General features: G+C 41.7%; 1 protein-coding gene across 2 annotated transcripts in view; it reads left to right on the top strand.

Annotated features, from left to right (window-relative positions):
- The window catches only part of LOC308163072 (uncharacterized protein), a 95,311-nt gene that overhangs the window by 62,923 nt on the left and 5,481 nt on the right, over positions 1–26,907 (top strand). For both annotated transcript variants that reach the window (XM_080537253.1, XM_080537254.1), the window contains exons 11-12: positions 21,814–21,992; positions 22,869–23,242. In XM_080537253.1, the coding sequence (XP_080393379.1) occupies positions 21,814–21,992; positions 22,869–23,242 (553 nt within the window). The remainder of the gene's footprint in view (positions 1–21,813; positions 21,993–22,868; positions 23,243–26,907) is intronic.

Below are 26,907 nucleotides of genomic sequence, written 5' to 3' on the forward strand. Positions count from 1 at the left end.
ATGAAATAATCTGAATAATTAATTCAATCAATTTGTAATTACTTAAATTAATTGAAGTAACCATCCATTTATTATTGTAAAAGACTATTTCGTCGACCTCAGGCGGATGCACTGATGGAGGACCAGTGTTCCAAAGTGTCTTATCGTATTCCGTCCACTGGAGGGCAGCAAACAATTAAAAAATGTCCTATCGTGTTTCGTCCACTAGAGGGCAGCAAACAATTAAAAATGTCCTATCGTGTTTCGTCCACTAGATGGCAGTAAATAATTAAAAATGTCTTTATCGTGTTCTGACCAGTAGAGGGCGCCACATTGAAAATGTCTTTATCGTGTTCTGACCAGTAGAGGGCGCCACACTGAAAATGTCTTACAGAATGACTATCTTACCTAAAACTCACAATGTTTCTTTTACTTTTACAATCTATACATAAATCAATTGTTAAGTGAAAGGAATGAATGATTAGTTAGAATTATTCACTATATCATCATATACATTGATTTAAAACTTATAGAATCAATCAATTGTTTTGGGAAACAGAAAATGAATGCTCTGAATAATTAATTCAACTGATAAGTAATTAATTAAATCAATGTAATACTGAAAAGTCATTCACAACATCAATCTATGCATTAACCTTTTAGATTCTTTCACCAATATTCTGTAAGCAGGCCTATTCGCTCCACGTGCTCTCTCTGTGTTTGAAATGTGCTGGCCCCGTGTAAACTCCTGTTTTCCGAGTAACCGTACCTTTAAACTTATTTGAAATACCCCGAGATCAATTCACTATATCTCTGTCTTTATCAATACTAGTCTATGTGTTATGGTTTTATCGTTATCTTTTAAGAGATGAGTACTGAAATCTATCAAACCCGCGCGTGTGTATTTGCTACTTACCGCCTCTGAAGAAAATCGCTGTGGACTACAACACAACACTGCTTTTCCACAATAATTATTATTCTCCACGACACAGCAATTTCAAGAATATCTTTCAATGCAGTTAAACGTATTATTTGCCAAGATAATCTTATTCAAATACTCCTAAAATGGCGTATGCTTTCTACCAGAGGCTCCGTGTCCCCGTGTCTACATGCATTCAGACAAAAGAAAAGATGGCGTCCTTTCAACTAGCGGCCTGTGCCCGCGTGTCTGACATGCGTTTCAGACAAAGGAAAAAAATGGCGCCCTTTCTACTAGCGGCCTGTGTCCGCGTGTCTGACATGCGTTTCAGACAAAGGAAAAAAATGGCGCCCTTTCTACTAAAGCCACGTTTTTTCTCCGTGTTTTCAAGTAAATTAACAATGTATATCTTTAAAATAGCGCTATTTTCTGCTCACTAACACGGACTAAGCTCTTACTTACAAAACACATTAACCAAGAATCCTCATTCTTTTACACACACCAGACTATTTTCTGATACAAACCACATTCATTAGCCCACTGGGAAAACGTCTCTCCCTCAGCTTTTGTGCTAATACCTTGTTCCCAAAACAAGCCTACAAGCAGCTCCTTCTCTGCTGTACCACAATTACAATACCACACACACGATAAAATATCGTACAATTAAAACGCTTTTCCCAATACAGGTTTTACAACCCGGCTCTCTCTGTCTAACCTCTACCCAGTTATATACTTCAAGATTCGTTTTAAATATAGCTTATTTGATATACACAGTCTATTTTGCACAGCTCCGCCTTGTCCTGGCGAATTCAGCAGACGACTTACCCTTTGTTGACTTGAAGAGTTGCAAAACGGCCGGTCATCCAAAGCTATGGATTCTTCTGGATTTTAGGCTCGCCACTTATGTAGAATATTTTCTCTGTTCAGTGATCAAAGAAGAGGTAAAAACTCCTGGCCAAAGTTTAAGAGTATTTATTCAAAAAAGATCGGGTCCTCAGATTACAGGCACACAAAACAGTCACGACGTGGGGAGAGGTAGACAGAAAAACAGAGCCAGGAGCTCCCCAGCACAGGATTTTATAGCGACCTCTCAGCCAATCACATCACAGTATGTTCTTGGCCAATCGTGATCCTTCCTTCTAGGCCTCTGATTGGCCTAGACCCTCGGGGGCGTGCATGTGCGTGTGTGTGTGTCTGCACATGCGCGACAATTGCTTATCAGGTCTCCCCGCGATCATTTGTAATAATACGTATGTATATATATATAAAAATATACGTGTAATATGTGTAAAATATACGTGAATATATGTGTAAGATATACGTTATATAAGAAGGCTATTAATGTGTAAAAATATACGACAACTGCACTGAGGTTCCGCTGCAAATTCATGACTGCCAGGTGCTGGGACAGCCAGCGTGTGTCCTTCACTTGCTGAAACATATTTCCGTCATGAGAGAAGACATTCAGAACACAGGAAGTGCATCTGAAGTACACAATCATGGCCAACATTACTGTTAAAAGTTAAAAGTATTTTATTATGTTTTTCTGTGATCTCACCTTCATTTTTAAGTCAGTGAGGCCCAAGGTCTGTGCTGCAGCTTTCATAACGGCCGTTCTGTTGGCGCTGTTATGAAAGTATAGATGGAGCTGCTGCAAGTGGTCCCTGAAGGTAGCCATGTAGGGGACCGCAGATGAGGCATCCCTACATGCCAGGGCGAGGCGATGGGCAGCACACGCCACTGGCAGCATCCAGGGGAAGTCGTCCTGCAGCTGCTTGGCCACACCATTCACCCGCCCTGTTACAGGAAAATAAATATAATCGAATCAAGACATGCAGATACCATTTCATGGTCAGTGTCTGAGCAACTAAAACATGCAGTAAAAATAAAAACCCATTTACAGTAATTCCACTTGCTCATGTTGTGTCTCATACCGGTCATTACAGCAGCTCCATCTGTTCCCAATCCAAATAACCTTTCGGTTGGAACCTTGTTTTTGTGCAGCACATCCTTTATGGCAGCCACTATAGTAGCTGCCTTTCCGTCAGGCACTGACACCAGATCGAGGAACTGGCTGTGGAGCTGGCCTTCATTGTCCATATATCTGAAAAGCACAAAAAGACATCCTCAACATATATGTATTACTCAGACACAATCAGTGTACTTTGATTTGAATAGTACCTGATGTGTATATCCAGCTGCTTCTGCACAGAGACGTCTGTGCTCTCATCCACCTCCAGCCCAATAGCCAAGGACGAGTGGATGTTTTGGAGGATTGGCTCCATGACCACTTTAGCCAAAATCTCCAACATTTCATCTATGATGACATGGGACCGGTAGGTGGTCTGTTTCCCTATCTAAAAATACATTTGATTATAGTTGGAATATTACATTTTGAAGATAATTTGCGAACAAGAACAACGAACAAGAACAAGAACAACATAGCAAGCATGATCATTGTTTACCTTCAGCTTTTTGAAGTAGTCACACCCCAGCAACTCGGCAAGTTCAAGGAGAGCAGGATAATTGGTGTGGTGTGCCTGCTCTCGCTTGGTGAGGTAATAGAGGCATTTAAACCAAGTGCATGATATGGTGTAAATAGTATACTCACCACGGTTAGTGTTGTACAGCCATGGGAACTTCCTGTTCTCTGCCCATTTAGGGTCCCAGCCTGAGAGTCTGTGTTTTCCTTTGTCTCCCTGCTTCTCTGCTGCTCCACTCTTCTCTCCTCCTCTCTTCTCTGCTGCTCCACACTTCTCTCCTCCACTCTTCTCTGCTGCTCCACTCTTCTCTCCTCCACTCTTCTCTCCTCCACTCTTCTCTCCTCCACCCTTCTCTCCTCCACTCTTCTCTGCTGCTCCACTCTTCTCTCCTCCACTCTTCTCTCCTCCACTCTTCTCTGCTGCTCCACTCTTCTCTCCTCCACTCTTCTCTCCTCCACTCTTCTCTCCTCCACTCTTCTCTCCTCCACTCTTCTCTGCTGCTCCACTCTTCTCTGCTGCTCCACTCTTCTCTCCTCCACTCTTCTCTCCTCCACTCTTCTCTCCTCCACTCTTCTCTCCTCCACTCTTCTCTCCTCCACTCTTCTCTGCTGCTCCACTCTTCTCTCCTCCACTCTTCTCTCCTCCACTCTTCTCTCCTCCACTCTTCTCTCCTCCACCCTTCTCTCCTCCACTCTTCTCTCCTCCACTCTTCTCTCCTCCACTCTTCTCTCCTCCACTCTTCTCTGCTGCTCCACTCTTCTCTCCTCCACTCTTCTCTCCTCCACTCTTCTCTGCTGCTCCACTCTTCTCTCCTCCACTCTTCTCTCCTCCACTCTTCTCTGCTGCTCAACTCTTCTCTCCTCCACTCTTCTCTCCTCCACCCTTCTCTCCTCCACTCTTCTCTCCTCCACTCTTCTCTCCTCCACTCTTCTCTGCTGCTCCACTCTTCTCTCCTCCACTCTTCTCTCCTCCACTCTTCTCTCCTCCACTCTTCTCTCCTCCACTCTTCTCTCCTCCACCCTTCTCTCCTCCACCCTTCTCTCCTCCACTCTTCTCTCCTCCACTCTTCTCTCCTCCACTCTTCTCTGCTGCTCCACTCTTCTCTCCTCCACTCTTCTCTCCTCCACTCTTCTCTCCTGCTACTCTTTTCTCTGCTGCTCCACTCTTCTCTCCTGCTCCAGGCTTTTTTAAAAGGCAATTTTAGCAGAATCAAAACACGAAATTCTCTGCTCACTACCTTTTCCAGTTGAACATAAACTAAACTTTTTTTAAAAACATTTTAAATGCTGCTATTGTTTGCGAAGTTACAAGATCGTTAGCCCGCAGCGCAGAGCGCACAATGTCTAATTATAGAGTCAACTCGTATTATGCTTATTACCAAGTTCTTAGTATGTTTATATCAACGTAATCAAGTGCTTTAGTTGGCGAGCGTACTTGGTGATGGTAAGCACTCGTAATACGAGTTGACTCGCTGGAACGAGACAGGCCGCAAGACCACCACACACCTGCCATATCATACCGTCTCATCATATTATTACATCGTATTTATTTATCATCATATTTTTCACTATGTGTGGTTACCTGACCATCTTCCTCATCTTCTGGTACTTTTCGCTTGAAATACTTTAACAAACTCATCTGAAAATGCAACCAGGAATTTATGAACACATAGCTAGCTAACATTGCTGGATAACATTGCTGGCAATTACTTTAAGTAGTTCTAAGGTAGCGGAAACATAATTGTTTCACAAAATAGCCTGATTTAGTTGACCATGAACATCAGACTACATTACGTATGTTCATTTAAAATACTTGTATACTGAGCACTGGTATAAGAACACGAACCATAGAATGCAATAACCCACAGTCGTCGCTGATGCAGTGTTGCTAACTCAATCTGTAATGGATTGTAAAATTTGAAGTAGCTTGTAGACTAGACGCAGCCTAGATGTATTCGACCAATCACAAAACTGTTTTGCAAGCGCGTCGCTTCGCGCTTGTGGGTGCGATTAAGTCTGCAACATTGACATTGTAATTTACTGCTCCCTAAATCGGAACGAAATGTAGGTCTGAAAGCGGCCTAAATCTAGCGCTGTGAAGGTCTGAAAAGCGGCCTAAATCTATTTTTTTTATTTTTTTAGAAATCGTGCACTTAGTGGACTGAATGGTGGCGGAGGAAATTCTTTGGTGGCGGCCCGCCACCAATAAATGCATATAGAGGAAACACTGACTTGTATAAATAATATAATACATAAACGTATTACTTGTAAACTATTATGTATTCTAAGTGCTCTCGGTTGCGGTAGTGTATTATCGTATTTGTTGAGTGGTAGAAACTGTATGAAACACTCATCTTGTCGAAAGAACAGCTCAGATCACCGGCCAATCAGCTAGCGCCTTATATCAGCTAATGAATATTACGAGTTACCAATCGAGACGGCAAAACAGGGAAATGTTTGTCTCAAAAATACATACGTAAATCCAAGCAGAGCAAAACACGGTTCACAAAACATGGTTCACGAATGGAGAGATATTTGCGGGTCGACTCGATAGCAAAAAACGCTTGCGTGGATCTGTTCACGCACACATGAATTCTTTTTACGGCACACGACTCGAGAGATGTGTGCGGATGGGTAGCAAAACACGGTTGCGGGTAGTAAAACACGGTTGCGGATAGCAAAACACGGTTGCGTATTATACTTTCGTACGTGTGTATTTATGATATAAATCTATCTCCATACTCATAGGTGGAGCTGCGTTAGTGACTACAAGATCATTATTACATACTTATTCATTACAATCAAATACAATCATGTTAATAGATGTGGCTTTGTTTGTCTAGTTAACTAGACAACTCGGTAACATTACCGTAGCGAATTACTCATGACATGACGTAGGCCTACTAGTTCCCTCTCGTCCGCATTTCAGCCAGCAAATGTTACCAGCCCTTTATAAACAAGCACAAACAGTTTCAACGACTTTTCCATGGCACTTAGGTTTTTTTGTAATCAGTATTTTATTGAATTTTTCAATTAACACATTTCTTGACTTATACAACTTTTGTATAAAATGGTAACAATATCACCGAATAAGTCTTGCTGTCATCAAACAGAAATAATACAGAGAAAAAAACTAAATATTAAATAAAAATAAAAATAAATAAAAAAGCACCCCTAGATTACATTCATCACTCATCCAATTTGTCAACTTAAGTCTTACAACCGACTAGCAATATATCTCAAGTAGCCTCCCCATTTTGCTGTGTATTGTTCATTTCTGTCCATAGTCCTGAAGGACATTTGTTGGTATGCTGCCACCTTTGCCAACTCCATAAGCCATTCCTGGAAAGACGGCTCCCCTGCGTTCCTCCAGTGTCTCATAATGATTTGTTTTCCAACCATTATACTGGTCTGAATAAATTCTGCAGCTCCACATAGAGACGTCATTTGTGGATCACTGAGAACATACAGTCTCGGACAAAACTCTAAGTTGTCCTGGGTAATGTTTTGCACCCATTCGTGGATCTTTCGCCAGTAATTTTGAATCATAGGACATTCCCAAAGTAAGTGAACCAGGGTCCCTTCCGGCCTGCAACATTTCCAGCAATCAGCATTGTCCTTGAGCTTCAGCCTGAACATCCTGGAGGGGGTCCCCTTGTACTGTTTCTCAGTTTCTCCAGAAAAAAAAAAAAAAAAAAAAACGTTTTAGTAGAAGGCGATAGGGAGAAGGTTTTTTCTTCTATCAGTGGCCCCGGGCCCGAGCTAGATTACTCTTCCTGCAACGAATGGTGGATTGCTGATTCACATGCTTAGTATTCAAATGTATTGATTGTAAGTCGCTTTGGAATAAGGCGTCTGCTAAATGCCAAAAATGTAAATGTAAATGTAAATGGGTCCAGTAGAACCGGTTAAGAACCTTGAACTGGATCAATCTAATTTTAATGTCTCTCGATACTCTCTTAATGTTCTCACATATTTTGTCCCATTCTTTTTCTGTGAAATCAATTTTCAAATCAACTGACCAAATGACCATCAATGCATAGGATACCTTAACCGTCTGTTGGAAAACCATTTTATAATAGATAGCCTCCTCATGTCCCATACCCATTATCTTTGTAATCTCAGACAGAAGAGTTGACTGTTGAGGTTTGATTCCTTTACCTAGAATACTGTCCAGCAAATGGCGGAGTTGCAAGTATTTCCAAAAATCATGTCTAGGCAACCCATATTCATTAACCAACTCCTCAAATGATTTCAGACCATCTCCCCCATATATGTCTGTTAATGTTACAATTACTTTTCTTACCCATTCCTTCCATATAAAGGAACACTTATTTGCAATTTGGGGTTATTCCAAATACAAGATTCAGAGTTAAGATAGACATTTACTTTAAAGGACTTAGATATTTTCTTCCATACATTGTAGAGGTTGGCTATTATAGGATGGGATCGTAATTCAAATGATAATTTGCTGGACATAGAATTTATAGGGGCAATAGGGGAAAGCAATTTTTGCTCAATCTCAAACCAAGGAGGGGCCCTTTCAGGTGGCAGTGTCCATTGAGCAATGTGTCTCAGGCAGTAGGCATAGTGAAACAATATTAGTTTAGGTAAACCCATACCACCCTTATTGATCGGGACTTGGAGCTTTTCCAACTTTATCCTAGCACGTTTACCATTCCATAGAAACTTTTTGCAAATTTGGTCAAACCTTTTGAAATACACCTGGGGTATGGCAATAGGAAGGCATTGGAGCAGGTAATTCAATCTCGGGATACAGTTCATCTTCAGGACATTGACTTTCCCCCATAATGATAGAAATAGTGTTGACCACCTTTCTGTATCTAAAGCAATTTTCTTAAAAAGTGGGTCGAAATTTTTTTCTAGTATTTTGCTGGTTTGATGAGGAAAAAGGATACCTAGGTATTTTATACCTTCCATAGGCCACTGAAAAGACCCTGCCTGGAATAAAGTCTTAGGGCAATACGAAGTTAGTGGAAGAGCCTCGGACTTAGACCAATTGACCTTGTACCCTGATAGCTTGGAGAAGGACTCTATGTTGTCTAAAAGTGCTGGGACAGATCTACCTGGGTCCGAGGCAAGCCATAATATGTCATCCGCATATAACATAAGCTTATGCGTGGACTCATTTATTCTAATTCCTGGAATATTCGGGTTGTTACGAATCATTACTGCAAGGGGTTCGAGGGCTAGACAGAAGAGACCTGGTGACAGCGCCGAGCCCTGCCGAGTGCCTCTACCAAGTGTAAAATAGGATGATATTAGACCGTTTGTGTTCACCGCTGCCTCCGGGTCTTCATAAAGGATCTCAATCCATCTCAGAAATTTTTGGCCAAACCCAAAAGCCTTCAATGTTTGAAACATGTATCTCCATTCTATCCTTTCAAACGCTTTCATAGCGTCGAGCGAGATGGCCGCTGTTGGATTGTTAGAATTTCGCATAAACCACATAATATTTATAAGGCGCCTCACATTATCAGAAGAATTTCTACGTCTAATAAAGCCCACTTGGTCCGGATGGATAAGTGACCCAAGTGTTTTATCTAATCTATTAGCAAGTATTTTAGATAGTAGTCGACAATCGACTGAGATCAAACTTATCGGACGATAGCTTTTGCAATCAGTCGGATCCTTCTCTTTTTTCAATATAAGTGTAATAATTGCTTGATTTAGAGACTGAGGTAGCCTACCACTTTCAAATGCCTCCGTAAGCATCTTTTCAAACAATGGCAGGAGATCTTCAGCATAACATTTGAAAAATTCAGCTGTAAAGCCGTCATGGCCAGGCGATTTGCCTGCTGGTAGGGCCTTAATTGCTTCAATAATCTCTTGTACTAATACTCTTTCTGTTTAATCTATCTAGCCAAGAATTTTCCCGCCTTGTCCCCAGATTCAAAAAGAGTCTGCCTAGCTCTAAACCATCGTTTCTCAACGGGGGCGTTCAGACAACATCGGGGGGCGCTGGAACAGATCTTTTTAAAAGGGGGGCGTTGAGGTGTTCTTGGGGGGCGTTCGCGCATTAAGTATTTTTCTCATGAAAAACAGCTGTGTTATGACGGGCACATTCGTAAATGCACGATAGCTGAATGTCGATACACGATGAACGGTCAGTTCGCTCGGACAAACCGTGTTTCGGTCGACTGTTCGACCCTGCTGGCTGCCTGTCCCGCCCTAATGCGAGCCACGGCCGCTGCTATTGGTTGATAGAACGACATGTAGAAATGTGATTGGCTGAGCGGGAAGCCTTTTCTAAAAAGCTGCTAGTTTGGTTGCAGTGCGCCGTAGAGCCCTACATGTGCCCATCTCTGAGCGCTCTGAACTTGGCCGGGCTCTGTGACGCAGACACATGTAGCTCAGCGCCCCAAAAAATAAAAGTGAGAGTGTCATCAAGAAGATGAAGCTAAAATCTTGACAGTTCATGTACAGTGCAGAAATTGCAATACTATGCTACGATAGAAAGAACCCCGGTTCATCCCATCTGTAACATCATGTTGACCAATGCCCAACTTCTATGAGTGTTTTCCTTGTAGGCTATGCTTGAGTGACATATGTTTCAGTTTGTGGGCTCATTGTAATTGTTGCGTTCGCTTCGTTCGCTTCCTTTCAATACAGCTTATTTAATTTAGTTAAAATGAGTGCTAATACCATACCACCATACCAGAACATCACAGCAGGAACAACCTATCTCAAAAAAGCGATCGTAATAAACCAGTCCTGAAAGTTCTCTGTCGCTTACCAATAATCGAACCTAGAGAAATCAGCTTCGAATGTCCCCTCCCTTCGCAGGTACATTACAGTATATTACATAAATGTATTACTGTTAAGTGTTGTTGTGGATGTTATCCCTAGTGCCATTCTGAGGTTAGCATTGCGATGTGTTTGCAAACTAAAATACGATCGCTTTTTTGTGATATGTTGCTCCTCTTGTGATGTCCTGGAAACGAACGCATCAGCTGCAGCGTCTTTTGTATTGATCAGCTGTCAGCAGTGTTATTACGGGTACGTTCATAAATGCACGAACGGTCAGTTCGCTCGGACAAAACCGTGTTTTCAGTCAGAGCGCCCATCTCTGAGCGCTCCCAGGGCGCAGAGCTCTGAACTTTGGAACTTTGTTATGTTTTGATATGTTTTGATATGAGAAATTCGAAGTGGTCAGTTTATGAAAATAATACCATAGAATACTAAATAAAATATTTAAATAATAGCCCCCTAGCGTTTGCCGCCATATTCTCTCCTCCTCTCTTCTCTGCTGCTCCACACTTCTCTCCTCCACTCTTCTCTGCTGCTCCACTCTTCTCTCCTCCACTCTTCTCTCCTCCACTCTTCTCTCCTCCACCCTTCTCTCCTCCACTCTTCTCTGCTGCTCCACTCTTCTCTCCTCCACTCTTCTCTCCTCCACTCTTCTCTGCTGCTCCACTCTTCTCTCCTCCACTCTTCTCTCCTCCACTCTTCTCTCCTCCACTCTTCTCTCCTCCACTCTTCTCTGCTGCTCCACTCTTCTCTCCTCCACTCTTCTCTCCTCCACTCTTCTCTCCTCCACTCTTCTCTCCTCCACTCTTCTCTCCTCCACTCTTCTCTGCTGCTCCACTCTTCTCTCCTCCACTCTTCTCTCCTCCACTCTTCTCTCCTCCACTCTTCTCTCCTCCACCCTTCTCTCCTCCACTCTTCTCTCCTCCACTCTTCTCTCCTCCACTCTTCTCTCCTCCACTCTTCTCTGCTGCTCCACTCTTCTCTCCTCCACTCTTCTCTCCTCCACTCTTCTCTGCTGCTCCACTCTTCTCTCCTCCACTCTTCTCTCCTCCACTCTTCTCTGCTGCTCAACTCTTCTCTCCTCCACTCTTCTCTCCTCCACCCTTCTCTCCTCCACTCTTCTCTCCTCCACTCTTCTCTCCTCCACTCTTCTCTGCTGCTCCACTCTTCTCTCCTCCACTCTTCTCTCCTCCACTCTTCTCTCCTCCACTCTTCTCTCCTCCACCCTTCTCTCCTCCACTCTTCTCTCCTCCACTCTTCTCTCCTCCACTCTTCTCTGCTGCTCCACTCTTCTCTCCTCCACTCTTCTCTCCTCCACTCTTCTCTCCTGCTACTCTTTTCTCTGCTGCTCCACTCTTCTCTCCTGCTCCAGGCTTTTTTAAAAGGCAATTTTAGCAGAATCAAAACACGAAATTCTCTGCTCACTACCTTTTCCAGTTGAACATAAACTAAACTTTTTTTAAAAACATTTTAAATGCTGCTATTGTTTGCGAAGTTACAAGATCGTTAGCCCGCAGCGCAGAGCGCACAATGTCTAATTATAGAGTCAACTCGTATTATGCTTATTACCAAGTTCTTAGTATGTTTATATCAACGTAATCAAGTGCTTTAGTTGGCGAGCGTACTTGGTGATGGTAAGCACTCGTAATACGAGTTGACTCGCTGGAACGAGACAGGCCGCAAGACCACCACACACCTGCCATATCATACCGTCTCATCATATTATTACATCGTATTTATTTATCATCATATTTTTCACTATGTGTGGTTACCTGACCATCTTCCTCATCTTCTGGTACTTTTCGCTTGAAATACTTTAACAAACTCATCTGAAAATGCAACCAGGAATTTATGAACACATAGCTAGCTAACATTGCTGGATAACATTGCTGGCAATTACTTTAAGTAGTTCTAAGGTAGCGGAAACATAATTGTTTCACAAAATAGCCTGATTTAGTTGACCATGAACATCAGACTACATTACGAATGTTCATTTAAAATACTTGTATACTGAGCACTGGTATAAGAACACGAACCATAGAATGCAATAACCCACAGTCGTCGCTGATGCAGTGTTGCTAACTCAATCTGTAATGGATTGTAAAATTTGAAGTAGCTTGTAGACTAGACGCAGCCTAGATGTATTCGACCAATCACAAAACTGTTTTGCAAGCGCGTCGCTTCGCGCTTGTGGGTGCGATTAAGTCTGCAACATTGACATTGTAATTTACTGCTCCCTAAATCGGAACGAAATGTAGGTCTGAAAGCGGCCTAAATCTAGCGCTGTGAAGGTCTGAAAAGCGGCCTAAATCTATTTTTTTTATTTTTTTTGAAATCGTGCACTTAGTGGACTGAATGGTGGCGGAGGAAATTCTTTGGTGGCGGCCCGCCACCAATAAATGCATATAGAGGAAACACTGACTTGTATAAATAATATAATACATAAACGTATTACTTGTAAACTATTATGTATTCTAAGTGCTCTCGGTTGCGGTAGTGTATTATCGTATTTGTTGAGTGGTAGAAACTGTATGAAACACTCATCTTGTCGAAAGAACAGCTCAGATCACCGGCCAATCAGCTAGCGCCTTATATCAGCTAATGAATATTACGAGTTACCAATCGAGACGGCAAAACAGGGAAATGTTTGTCTCAAAAATACATACGTAAATCCAAGCAGAGCAAAACACGGTTCACAAAACATGGTTCACGAATGGAGAGATATTTGCGGGTCGACTCGATAGCAAAAAACGCTTGCGTGGATCTGTTCACGCACACATGAATTCTTTTTACGGCACACGACGAGAGAGATGTGTGCGGATGGGTAGCAAAACACGGTTGCGGGTAGTAAAACACGGTTGCGGATAGCAAAACACGGTTGCGTATTATACTTTCGTACGTGTGTATTTATGATATAAATCTATCTCCATACTCATAGGTGGAGCTGCGTTAGTGACTACAAGATCATTATTACATACTTATTCATTACAATCAAATACAATCATGTTAATAGATGTGGCTTTGTTTGTCTAGTTAACTAGACAACTCGGTAACATTACCGTAGCGAATTACTCATGACATGACGTAGGCCTACTAGTTCCCTCTCGTCCGCATTTCAGCCAGCAAATGTTACCAGCCCTTTATAAACAAGCACAAACAGTTTCAACGACTTTTCCATGGCACTTAGGTTTTTTTGTAATCAGTATTTTATTGAATTTTTCAATTAACACATTTCTTGACTTATACAACTTTTGTATAAAATGGTAACAATATCACCGAATAAGTCTTGCTGTCATCAAACAGAAATGTGACGGCCCTGGCCCCATATTGTGTCCTGGCCTGTAATAAACATCTGTTTCCCTGTCTGCAGAGAGTACTCCTGCTGGACAGGGTTACCAATCAGTGAAAGGCAGGTCAGCTGGTGGACAGCTGATTGTGCCCCACCTGGTTCCAGGATCCAGGGCATAAAAGATCTATGCAGGCCTCAGTATTGAGGCCCCCTTCTAGGCACCATTATTCTTTATTATATTTAGTTTGTTCCTTGTTTCACACCATGCAACACTCACCTCACCACTTTCCACTACACTCACATTACACCACTGATTTACTGACTACCACACCTCATCTTATTATTGTTATATAGGCCTCATTTAGTTTACAATAAACATTTTCTTATCATTACTTACTAAGATCGTGTGTGTGTCTCCCGTTTTTGTCATGGTCATGAGCCTGGCCGTGACAAATATAATACAGAGAAAAAAACTAAATATTAAATAAAAATAAAAATAAATAAAAAAGCACCCCTAGATTACATTCATCACTCATCCAATTTGTCAACTTAAGTCTTACAACCGACTAGCAATATATCTCAAGTAGCCTCCCCATTTTGCTGTGTATTGTTCATTTCTGTCCATAGTCCTGAAGGACATTTGTTGGTATGCTGCCACCTTTGCCAACTCCATAAGCCATTCCTGGAAAGACGGCTCCCCTGCGTTCCTCCAGTGTCTCATAATGATTTGTTTTCCAACCATTATACTGGTCTGAATAAATTCTGCAGCTCCACATAGAGACGTCATTTGTGGATCACTGAGAACATACAGTCTCGGACAAAACTCTAAGTTGTCCTGGGTAATGTTTTGCACCCATTCGTGGATCTTTCGCCAGTAATTTTGAATCATAGGACATTCCCAAAGTAAGTGAACCAGGGTCCCTTCCGGCCTGCAACATTTCCAGCAATCAGCATTGTCCTTGAGCTTCAGCCTGAACATCCTGGAGGGGGTCCCCTTGTACTGTTTCTCAGTTTCTCCAGAAAAAAAAAAAAAAAAAAAAAAGTTTTAGTAGAAGGCGATAGGGAGAAGGTTTTTTCTTCTATCAGTGGCCCCGGGCCCGAGCTAGATTACTCTTCCTGCAACGAATGGTGGATTGCTGATTCACATGCTTAGTATTCAAATGTATTGATTGTAAGTCGCTTTGGAATAAGGCGTCTGCTAAATGCCAAAAATGTAAATGTAAATGTAAATGGGTCCAGTAGAACCGGTTAAGAACCTTGAACTGGATCAATCTAATTTTAATGTCTCTCGATACTCTCTTAATGTTCTCACATATTTTGTCCCATTCTTTTTCTGTGAAATCAATTTTCAAATCAACTGACCAAATGACCATCAATGCATAGGATACCTTAACCGTCTGTTGGAAAACCATTTTATAATAGATAGCCTCCTCATGTCCCATACCCATTATCTTTGTAATCTCAGACAGAAGAGTTGACTGTTGAGGTTTGATTCCTTTACCTAGAATACTGTCCAGCAAATGGCGGAGTTGCAAGTATTTCCAAAAATCATGTCTAGGCAACCCATATTCATTAACCAACTCCTCAAATGATTTCAGACCATCTCCCCCATATATGTCTGTTAATGTTACAATTCCTTTTCTTACCCATTCCTTCCATATAAAGGAACACTTATTTGCAATTTGGGGTTATTCCAAATACAAGATTCAGAGTTAAGATAGACATTTACTTTAAAGGACTTAGATATTTTCTTCCATACATTGTAGAGGTTGGCTATTATAGGATGGGATCGTAATTCAAATGATAATTTGCTGGACATAGAATTTATAGGGGCAATAGGGGAAAGCAATTTTTGCTCAATCTCAAACCAAGGAGGGGCCCTTTCAGGTGGCAGTGTCCATTGAGCAATGTGTCTCAGGCAGTAGGCATAGTGAAACAATATTAGTTTAGGTAAACCCATACCACCCTTATTGATCGGGACTTGGAGCTTTTCCAACTTTATCCTAGCACGTTTACCATTCCATAGAAACTTTTTGCAAATTTGGTCAAACCTTTTGAAATACACCTGGGGTATGGCAATAGGAAGGCATTGGAGCAGGTAATTCAATCTCGGGATACAGTTCATCTTCAGGACATTGACTTTCCCCCATAATGATAGAAATAGTGTTGACCACCTTTCTGTATCTAAAGCAATTTTCTTAAAAAGTGGGTCGAAATTTTTTTCTAGTATTTTGCTGGTTTGATGAGGAAAAAGGATACCTAGGTATTTTATACCTTCCATAGGCCACTGAAAAGACCCTGCCTGGAATAAAGTCTTAGGGCAATACGAAGTTAGTGGAAGAGCCTCGGACTTAGACCAATTGACCTTGTACCCTGATAGCTTGGAGAAGGACTCTATGTTGTCTAAAAGTGCTGGGACAGATCTACCTGGGTCCGAGGCAAGCCATAATATGTCATCCGCATATAACATAAGCTTATGCGTGGACTCATTTATTCTAATTCCTGGAATATTCGGGTTGTTACGAATCATTACTGCAAGGGGTTCGAGGGCTAGACAGAAGAGACCTGGTGACAGCGCCGAGCCCTGCCGAGTGCCTCTACCAAGTGTAAAATAGGATGATATTAGACCGTTTGTGTTCACCGCTGCCTCCGGGTCTTCATAAAGGATCTCAATCCATCTCAGAAATTTTTGGCCAAACCCAAAAGCCTTCAATGTTTGAAACATGTATCTCCATTCTATCCTTTCAAACGCTTTCATAGCGTCGAGCGAGATGGCCGCTGTTGGATTGTTAGAATTTCGCATAAACCACATAATATTTATAAGGCGCCTCACATTATCAGAAGAATTTCTACGTCTAATAAAGCCCACTTGGTCCGGATGGATAAGTGACCCAAGTGTTTTATCTAATCTATTAGCAAGTATTTTAGATAGTAGTCGACAATCGACTGAGATCAAACTTATCGGACGATAGCTTTTGCAATCAGTCGGATCCTTCTCTTTTTTCAATATAAGTGTAATAATTGCTTGATTTAGAGACTGAGGTAGCCTACCACTTTCAAATGCCTCCGTAAGCATCTTTTCAAACAATGGCAGGAGATCTTCAGCATAACATTTGAAAAATTCAGCTGTAAAGCCGTCATGGCCAGGCGATTTGCCTGCTGGTAGGGCCTTAATTGCTTCAATAATCTCTTGTACTAATACTCTTTCTGTTTAATCTATCTAGCCAAGAATTTTCCCGCCTTGTCCCCAGATTCAAAAATAGTCTGCCTAGCTCTAAACCATCGTTTCTCAACGGGGGCGTTCAGACAACATCGGGGGGCGCTGGAACAGATCTTTTTAAAAGGGGGGCGTTGAGGTGTTCTTGGGGGGCGTTCGCGCATTAAGTATTTTTCTCATGAAAAACAGCTGTGTTATGACGGGCACATTCGTAAATGCACGATAGCTGAATGTCGATACACGATGAACGGTCAGTTCGCTCGGACAAACCGTGTTTCGGTCGACTGTTCGACCCTGCTGGCTGCCTGTCCCGCCCTAATGCGAGCCACGGCCGCTGCTATTGGTTGATAGAACGACATGTAGAAATGTGATTGGCTGAGCGGGAAGCCTTTTCTAAAAAGCTGCTAGTTTGGTTGCAGTGCGCCGTAGAGCCCTACATGTGCCCATCTCTGAGCGCTCTGAACTTGGCCGGGCTCTGTGACGCAGACACATGTAGCTCAGCGCCCCAAAAAATAAAAGTGAGAGTGTCATCAAGAAGATGAAGCTAAAATCTTGACAGTTCATGTACAGTGCAGAAATTGCAATACTATGCTACGATAGAAAGAACCCCGGTTCATCCCATCTGTAACATCATGTTGACCAATGCCCAACTTCTATGAGTGTTTTCCTTGTAGGCTATGCTTGAGTGACATATGTTTCAGTTTGTGGGCTCATTGTAATTGTTGCGTTCGCTTCGTTCGCTTCCTTTCAATACAGCTTATTTAATTTAGTTAAAATGAGTGCTAATACCATACCACCATACCAGAACATCACAGCAGGAACAACCTATCTCAAAAAAGCGATCGTAATAAACCAGTCCTGAAAGTTCTCTGTCGCTTACCAATAATCGAACCTAGAGAAATCAGCTTCGAATGTCCCCTCCCTTCGCAGGTACATTACAGTATATTACATAAATGTATTACTGTTAAGTGTTGTTGTGGATGTTATCCCTAGTGCCATTCTGAGGTTAGCATTGCGATGTGTTTGCAAACTAAAATACGATCGCTTTTTTGTGATATGTTGCTCCTCTTGTGATGTCCTGGAAACGAACGCATCAGCTGCAGCGTCTTTTGTATTGATCAGCTGTCAGCAGTGTTATTACGGGTACGTTCATAAATGCACGAACGGTCAGTTCGCTCGGACAAAACCGTGTTTTCAGTCAGAGCGCCCATCTCTGAGCGCTCCCAGGGCGCAGAGCTCTGAACTTTGGAACTTTGTTATGTTTTGATATGTTTTGATATGAGAAATTCGAAGTGGTCAGTTTATGAAAATAATACCATAGAATACTAAATAAAATATTTAAATAATAGCCCCCTAGCGTTTGCCGCCATATTGTGACACCACCACCCCCCCCCCCCCCCAAAGTCCAATCAAAAATGAATAAATATTAGCATCATAAAACAGCAATTTGGAGAAATGCAACACCAGCACAACTAACAATGTTAGTTGTAATGTACAGTTCTGCAGCCTACTGTTTGTTCTGCATCGGACATGTGTGAAATTGCTGCTGTTCCGTAGCAGTCTGTTTGTATTCTCTGATGTTGTCTGAGTTTGTTTAACACTCAGAAACAGCATTTTTATTCACATTCACATGGCTTTTCTGCTCTCTGGTAAACTAATGATAATGATATTCCAACTGCCCAGTTAAATCCAATCTATTATTTGGCATTCAGTGACATGCTTTTTAAATTATATAACACAGAATATTAGTCAACATTAATATTTAGGGAAGAAAATAAGCCTAATTTTTTTGATGGGGGGGCGGTAAGAGGCCTGGATAATGGACAGGGGGGCGCTGGCCCAAAAAAGGTTGAGAACCACTGCTCTAAACAGAAGAAACTCCGTTTTCTTAGATATTATAGTATTATATTCATACTTAAGATGAGTCAGTTTTTTACAAAGCACGTCAGATATATTCCTTTTTAATTTATCCTCTATATTCTTAATTTCCCTTTCTAAATCTAGAAGTTTAGCAGTGGAAGCCTTTTTTTTATGAGAGGAGTACTGAATAATGAATCCCCTGAGAAAAGCCTTCATGGCCTCCCATGCTACTATGGCGGAGGGAGCCGTAGGGACATTGGTCTCCAAGTATAGATTGATCTGTGCCCTAAGCTCCTCCCTAAAACCAACGTCCCGTAGCAGCGATGAGTTAAAGCGCCACACTCGTAACCTCATGGTCTCTCGATATGGAGTCATATCTAATCTAACCATAGCATGGTCGGTCAACAGAATGCTGTCAATAGTGCAGGCCAGTATGGAGGGCAATAAGGATCTCGAAATAAGGAAAAAGTCTATTCGCGAGTATACTTTATGTGCTCCTGAATAGAAAGTATAATCCCTATCCACTGGATGGTTCAGCCTCCATACATCTACAAGGCCCATGGAATGCCATATTCTCTTAATAATTAAAACAGAATCAGTCTCTCTTCCTCCTGTTGGCTTACTGCGATCCAGGATTTTATCTAGGGCATTATTGAAATCTCCCCCTAAAACTATAGGGTACTGTCCAATATCACACAATTTACTTTCCAAGTCCGCAAAGAAACTAGGATTATCTGCATTCGGTGCATATACATTGGCCAATATCAGGGTCTGACCTTGTATGTCAGCCAATATTATAACTAATCTGCCCTCCTCATCTTTAACCTCCTTCCTTAGCTTAAATTGCAAACCTTTGTTAATTAGTATGGCTACCCCTTTACTGTTAGAAGACCCAGCACTAAAGAATACATGCCCCACCCATTCTCTGCATAGTTTAACTGATTCCTGATGAGAGTAATGTGTTTCCTGCAAAAAAACTATATCCTGTTTTTTAATTTTCAAATGTCTCAAAATCTTTTTTCTCTTAGCTGGACACCCTAATCCATTGACATTCCAGGTGGAATAGCACAAATTCCTCTGATTGCTAGTCATAGATACATTTTTACGTATTTAACCATAGAATGAGTGTTGGTTATAATATAATGTAAGACCCCTGGTGCATTAACAAAGTAAATAATAACATGTAACTTATAAGACACAAAACAAAAAACTTGGTGATCTCTATAAGCAGAGAACAATATGACTAAGAACAGTATCATAGTAAAACAAAACAATAACCTTCCTAGGTCCATGACTTAGAACAAGTCAGCCCAAAAGCCCTCTGCTTTGGGTAAATTGTCCAAGATGTGTTCAGATGATGTGTCCATCAGAATTGTAAGGGGTTGTACAGTTAGTAAAATAACCCACTGGGGAATTATGGCCATAACAAGCTTACATGTGGGTCACATAGCTTAGAACAAACTCAAATGTCAGATAAACTGTACAAGGTGCCAAGCGGGTAATAGACCAATACGCGTTAATTTTAAAAAAATAATCCCCGCACTTATTAAACCATATCCCAAATTAAGGTTTCTTGAAAACGCACCGTTACAGTAGGCCTACCGTCCTCAGCGATGTTCAATAAACTGTAACGCTGTCTCCGGCTTGTCAAACACCCGTGGGCCATTTCCATCGGTGGAGATCCTCAGACGTGCAGGGTAGAGCAGGCTGAATTTGATCTTGCGCTCATGGAGTGCTCTCTTGCAAAGGTTGAATGCTTCTCTCTTCCGCTGGGTCTCCTTCGAGTAATCTGGGAAGATCATCACCGGTTTGTTGTCCCACGTTATGCGTCTCTTCTTCCGTGCCTCCTCAAGGATGTTCTGGCAATCTTTGTAGCGCAGAAAGCGGGCGACGATGGTTCTCACTTTGCCCTTGTCTCTGGTATCCAAACGTGTTCCAATCCTATGAGCGCGATCCATTTCGATTCCACCTGGGGGAGGGTTGATGTCCAGGGATGTTGAGATGAGTTTGTTCAGGAAGGCAGTCATGTCGTTCTTTTCAGCTCCCTCTGGTATCCCAACGAATCTGAGGTTATTGCGTCTGGATCTGTCTTCAGTGTCAGCTAGCCTGTCTGTTAGTTGTTGCAAGTCCGCTTTAGTGACTGCAGGAACGGCACTCCTGTTAGCTTGTTCGTCCTCCAGCCTACTCACTCGTTCCTCCACCTCAGTAGTGCGTGTGCCGAGTGCGGTCAGTTTAGCGTCCATGGAACACACAGAACGTCGGATTTCTTTCATTTCTGCCGTGTCCTCCGATATCTTATTCAGCATCTTGAGTATTTGAGCCATATCATACTCAGTGGCTCTGCTATCAACAGGAGCTTTGCTAGCTAGTTCTACCTTGTTAGCATCATCCCCGTTAGCTTGCATGTGGAGTTGCGTTTGTGTGGCTGAACGAAGTCTCTGTCTTGACTCCTTCGCCGATTTTTTGGGGTCTTCTGCCATGTCTTCCGTCACTTAAAAATGTTCCCCCTCAAATTGTTAACAGTTGAACACTATTAAGGATCATTTAAAGGATTTTAGTCCCAAAGTCGACGAGAGCACGCTTTAGGCTGCCATCTTGTATTCCTGCGTCACGTGACTCCCTCCATGGCACTTTGTTAAGAAAGGAAGAGGCACTTTTTGTTCAGTAAAAGATTGCATTTCATGTTCGAAAGGCGCTATGTAAATAAAGCTTTACTTACTTACTTACTTACTTTTACACTGCTGTACTGAAAAGGTACCGAACCGTGACTTCAAAACCACAAACTGAAATGTGTCTGTAACGTTACACCCCTATATATTTTAAATGTAACAATACAAACTTGATCTATTCAAATCTGTAATCTCTTAGCTTTTCATTCGCTATTTTCATTTCGTCTGCACTCTTATCCTGTGGCCTGTACATGGTATTTGAAAATCATGGCATGATCAGCCTATTTGCTGTGTTGTCAACACAGAAAAAGCTAAACTTTTGGTTTTCCCTTGAAAAAGAGGGGGCCACATATTAAGGAGCTGTAATTCCTAGACCCTTCTATTAAAGAGGGTATTTAGTCTGCACTTTAGGCCATATTCATTCTATAACTGTAACTTGAATATGTTTTGGTAAACAGCTAAAATAACAACAATTCTGTCAGTGTCCAAAATGCATATATATATATATATGGACCTACGTATAGCTTGGCTACTGTTTTCCACTTCTGGTATTTTTTTTTACATAAAATATGTTTTGATTAAATTTCTTCACTCTTGTTTTAATATTTTGATCATCTTTATTCGTAGGATTCCCTGCACTGTGAACTCCCCATCTGGGCAATGATGGATGCTTCTGCTTGTTCTGGTCATGACGACATGCGCCAGTGCTACGTCCAGTGTGGGAAGAAACTAAACATGGAGGATATTGTGAAAATACGGCAGCGAATTAGAAAAGGAGGACAACACCATTGTGGTACAACTGATCAGTAAGTCATACACATGCTGTGAATCCTGTCCACAAGTAGCCTATTGTGTTCACAGGGTTCGACAGTAACGCTTGTCCGGAGCAAGTAAAACATTTGCCGGGTTTGTTTGCGCGAGCCCGATGACGCTGCTGGATCCTGGATACTTTTAACTGTGTGCAGGAAGAACAACAGACGGCATAATAATAATATCTTCACTCTACGATCATCTAGTCTGGTCTGGCGCATGCGCCGTCTGTTGTTCTTCCTGCACACAGGTAAACATATCCAGGATCCAGCAGCGTTGTCGGGCTCGCGCAAACAAATCCAATGATCCGGGCAAGCGTTACTGTCGAACCCTGGTTCAATAATTCACCATAGGGTGCCAGGTGTACAGTATGCTAATGGTGGTCATTGAATTGATATGATGAATTATACTGCCAGGTGCATAACTATAATCTTAGCCAAGTCATTGTGTTAGCTCAGTACATTTCAGCAGCAGCTAAACAGTTGGTAATTAAAGGGCAGAACTATAAGCACATCTAATAGATGAATGTCATGTATGATAACGCAGCAAGCTTGCTTGAAAGGGAGCTGCCAGTCAAGTGTGCAAAGTCCACGCCCATACAGCCCTCTGTCTGACCAGGAAGTTGAGCTTAACTAGAAGATTATTGTCATTTTTTCTTGTGTAAAGTATTTAAAATATCAAATATCAAAATACTAATTGGAACCGTTTAATGTCTATTTTCCAGACCCTTTAATTAAAAAGAAATGCAATCAGTAATCCATAGATTATTGCATTTGCAGGACATGTCCTGTCAGCCTAGATGGGCTTTCAGTGAACTGGTTGGCTGTCATTTATAATTGACTCTGCACTGTTTGTGCCTCCATTGTTTCTAGCTGCAGGTCCTCTTCAGCTCATGTAACCATGTATGAACCAGAGTCCACAGAGTCCCCCGGATGTGACTGTGGTTTTCCAGCCCTGAAAATCACATGGTGGGGTCCAGAGATGGTGGCAGTGAAGCTGGAGGAAGAAGATGTAGAGGAGAATTGTGTGATGGCGAAAGAAGAAGTGGAGGAGAAGAGAGTGATGGTGAAAGAAGAAGTGGAGGAGAAGAGAGTGATGGTGATAGAAGAAGATGGAGGTGCAGCTGTAATGCAGAAGGGTGTGATGGTGAAAGAAGAAGATGGAGGAGAAGAAATGAGGGAGGAGAGAGTGATGGTGAAAGAAAAGGACAGAGGAGAAGTGGAGATGGAAGACAGTGAGATAGTTGGTAAGTCTTTGTTGTATAGTGGTGAGGGTCATTGCTCTGCTGTAAAATCAATGCTGCCAGTGGCAAGGCAAGTTTATTTGTATGGCACATTTCATACAACAGGGGCAATTCAAAGTGCTTTACATACATTATTTAAAAATACAGCAAGAGGAGCATAGCAAGAAAATAAAAACGACTGAATAAAAGCAAATATAAGAGGTAAATAGATAAAACATTTAATAAGACAATAGTTCATGGATAAAAGACATTGATAGAAGTGTTTAATCATAACTGCTGCAAAACATGAAGGTTTTCAGCCTAGATTTAAATATGTTTAGGGTTTGCGCCTGTTTATTTCTTCAGGGAGCATGCAGCAGCGTGACTGAAAGCTGCTGCACCGTGTTTTGTTTTTACTCTTGGAATTATTAGCTGATTAGTCTCAGCTGACCTTAGGGGCCTTGCGGGAATATAGGGTGGGAGGAGATCTGATATGTATTTTGGTCCAAGACCATTTTCTGTGAGAGACTGGTAGCCAGTGTAGGGATCTCAGGATTTGTGTAATGTGTTCAAACGTATTCATTTTTGTTAGAACCCTAGCAGTTGCGTTTTGGATGAGCTGCAGCTTACGAACAGCCCCTTTAGATAGGCCTGTTAGTAGACCATTACAATAATCAAGTCGACGGTACTCTAAACAAATGCATGGATGAGGTTTTTTTCAAGGTCTTATTTGGACATGAAACTTCTCATTCTTGTTATGTTTTTCAGGTGATAGTAGGCTGATTTAGTTATCGAGTTCATGTGGCTGTTGAAGTTTAGAGTCTAGAATTACACTAAGATTTCTGACCTGTTTTTTAGTTTAGAGAGAGAATCAAGTTTTGCACTGACTTTCGATCTTTTGTCAGGTTTACCGAATACAATTATCTCTGTTTTGTCCTTGTTTAATGAAGAATGGACAGACTCTCACATGTTCATTCTTCCCACGGGCAGTTCAGTTCAAACCCCGTATGTCTGATATGTTTGGAGACCATGGCGATTATTAAAAGCGACAATGTAAAGCGTTACGAGACTAAACCCATCTTTTGAGCAGAAACATACACACTCAAATCTGAACCGAGGACAGAGAAAATACACGATACAGAGCCCAATATGATCGATCCACCAGAATTCAAACACATTCATTCACTGCCCAACAACGTGCTAATGAATGTTCCCTTAAAGTTGCTTGCGTTTTGCGTCAACATAAAACACATTTACTGACGGTCAAGGAGTGCATGAGTGGTAGCTGAAACCTTCCTTGAGGGGAAACAAAAATAAGAGTTTTGTGAAAAGATCAAGCAGATACCGATGTACCTATTTTTTAATTGTTTTATTTAACCTTTATTTATACAGGTAAAAAACACATTGAGCACCAAGGGCTCATTTTCAAGTGTGACCTGTTCACAGGCATACAACAACAACATCCACCACAAACAAATACAATACAAAACCTGGCCTACATAGTCTAAAACTAAACTAAAACTACATAGTCTAAAACTAGTCTAAAACAGTCTAAGATAATCTAAAACTTTCCGTCAATATAGTCTAAAACTAAACTAAAACGACATAGTCTAAAACTAAAACTAGTCTAAAACAGTCTAAGATAATCTAAAACTAAACTAAAACTACAAAACCTAAAACTAGACAGCTAAAGATCTAGGGACAGGAAGGGGTCAGTAATGGGCAAAAGGGAGGGTCAACTTAATTGCAGTGTGGGCACTGCGACACCATACTGGGGCGCAGGATTCACTAGTTGAATAAACGAGGGCTAGGGCTGCCGTGCGCAAGGTCCTTGGGTCCTTGGGATTTGTAAATGAAAATATACCAGTGAAGGGTTCGGCGGATAGAGAGAGATGACCAGTTAACCAGAGAGTATAGCACACAGTGATGCATAAGGGGTTTACAGCCTTTATCTGTACACCTATGTACCTACAGATACCTACGTCAGCATCATCAGCCACAAGGGAAACCAAAATATTAACCCAGGACATGCTAGCAAAACAGAAGAGAAAGGGAAACTGAAGCTCCACTTTATATTTCGTTTTTTTAAATTTATTTTTCAAAAATTAAGCACTTTATTTTAAGATGCACATTTTTCAAAAGCTCTGTTATGTATCTTTACATTTAAATGCAGCCCTTATTTTACATGAGAAAATAACATTTATTAGTAATTATTAATCTCTCCACTTCAAAGTGAAAATCTACAATATTTTTGAAATATTATTGAATTGTATTTAATATGTATGTACTATATGTATATGTTACGGTACATGTGGGAATACGGTACATGTGGGAAAACTAGGGTTAGGGTTAGGTGCTACGTCGACTTGGTACATGCTGGCATGTCTAACCCTACCCCTAATCCTAACCCTAACCCTAATCCTAACCGTAGCACCTAACCCTAACCCTAGTTTTCCCACATGTACCGTATTCCCACATGTACTGTAACATATATAAACCCCTCAAAAAAAGTTCGGAAATGTTATTTTGTTGATTAATCCTCCCCTTTAATAATACCAATTGGTATTGTATTTGATATGGTTGGAAAGCCTGATTAGTCACCTGTACAACGAGGTACAACTTGTAGGGATCATGCATTCATGGAATGAACAACACAGCTAAACATGTGGGTAGCGGGCCAAAAATATTTGCCAAAATCCCCTATATTCTTCTGTTGGTATTCACTCTTGTTTTGAATTGCTTGGTGGATTGGATGATTGCACTCTCCCACAGTAATAAGGAAAAAACAACACATCTTGGCCGTTTTTACACTTTATTCATTTGACACTTTATTCATTTTACACTGTCAGGGACCTCAGTAGCGTGTGGAAGATCCATATACAGTCACAACAGCTTGGCACCTCCTCCTCATGCTGGTCACCAGCCTGGTCACACACTGCTGTGGGACGGCATCCCATTCCTCAACCAGGATTTGCCGCAAGTCAGCCAACATGGTTGCGTTGGTCACTCTGGCACGTACAGCACACCCAAGCTGATCCCACAAGTGTTCAATTGGGTTGAGGTCTGGACTCACGGCAGGCCATTCCACCCTCTCCACTCCCAAATTCTGGAGGTGCTCTGTGATGATCCTGGCTCTGTGGGGGCGAGCGTTGTCATCCTGGAGGATGGAGTTAGGTCCCAGAATCTGGAGATATGGGATCGCCACTGTCAATTAGGTGCCATTCAGGTGCCAGTCACACACCTGTGACTGACATACACCTGCCAGCACTTGAAGCTCAAAACGAGAGTGAATACCAACAGAAGAATATTGCAGGGGATTTTGTCAAAAAAAATTGGCCCGCTACCCACACGTTTAGCTGTGTTACTCATTCCACGAATGCATGATCCTTACAAGTTGTACCTCGTTGTAAAGGTGACTAATAAGGCTTTCCAACGATATAAAATACAATACCCATTGGTATTATTAAAGGGGAGGAAGAATCGACTGAAATAACGTTTCCAAACTTTTTTGGGGGAGTTTATATATATGGCACTGAATCATAACGCAATCTAGACATTATAATGTTCCAGACCTTTGCTTGAGGACATTTTCTCTAACTGGACCTTGTTGAATTTTCGCTGAATACCCCTGCTATAGTCGTTCGGTGAGAGGGCTATGTATGTCATCTGCATATTTGTGGTAGGCAATT

Source organism: Nansenia antarctica, assembly GCF_963989245.1.
Source record: "Nansenia antarctica genome assembly, chromosome: 7".
Classification (NCBI taxonomy): Eukaryota; Metazoa; Chordata; class Actinopteri; order Argentiniformes; family Microstomatidae; genus Nansenia; species Nansenia antarctica.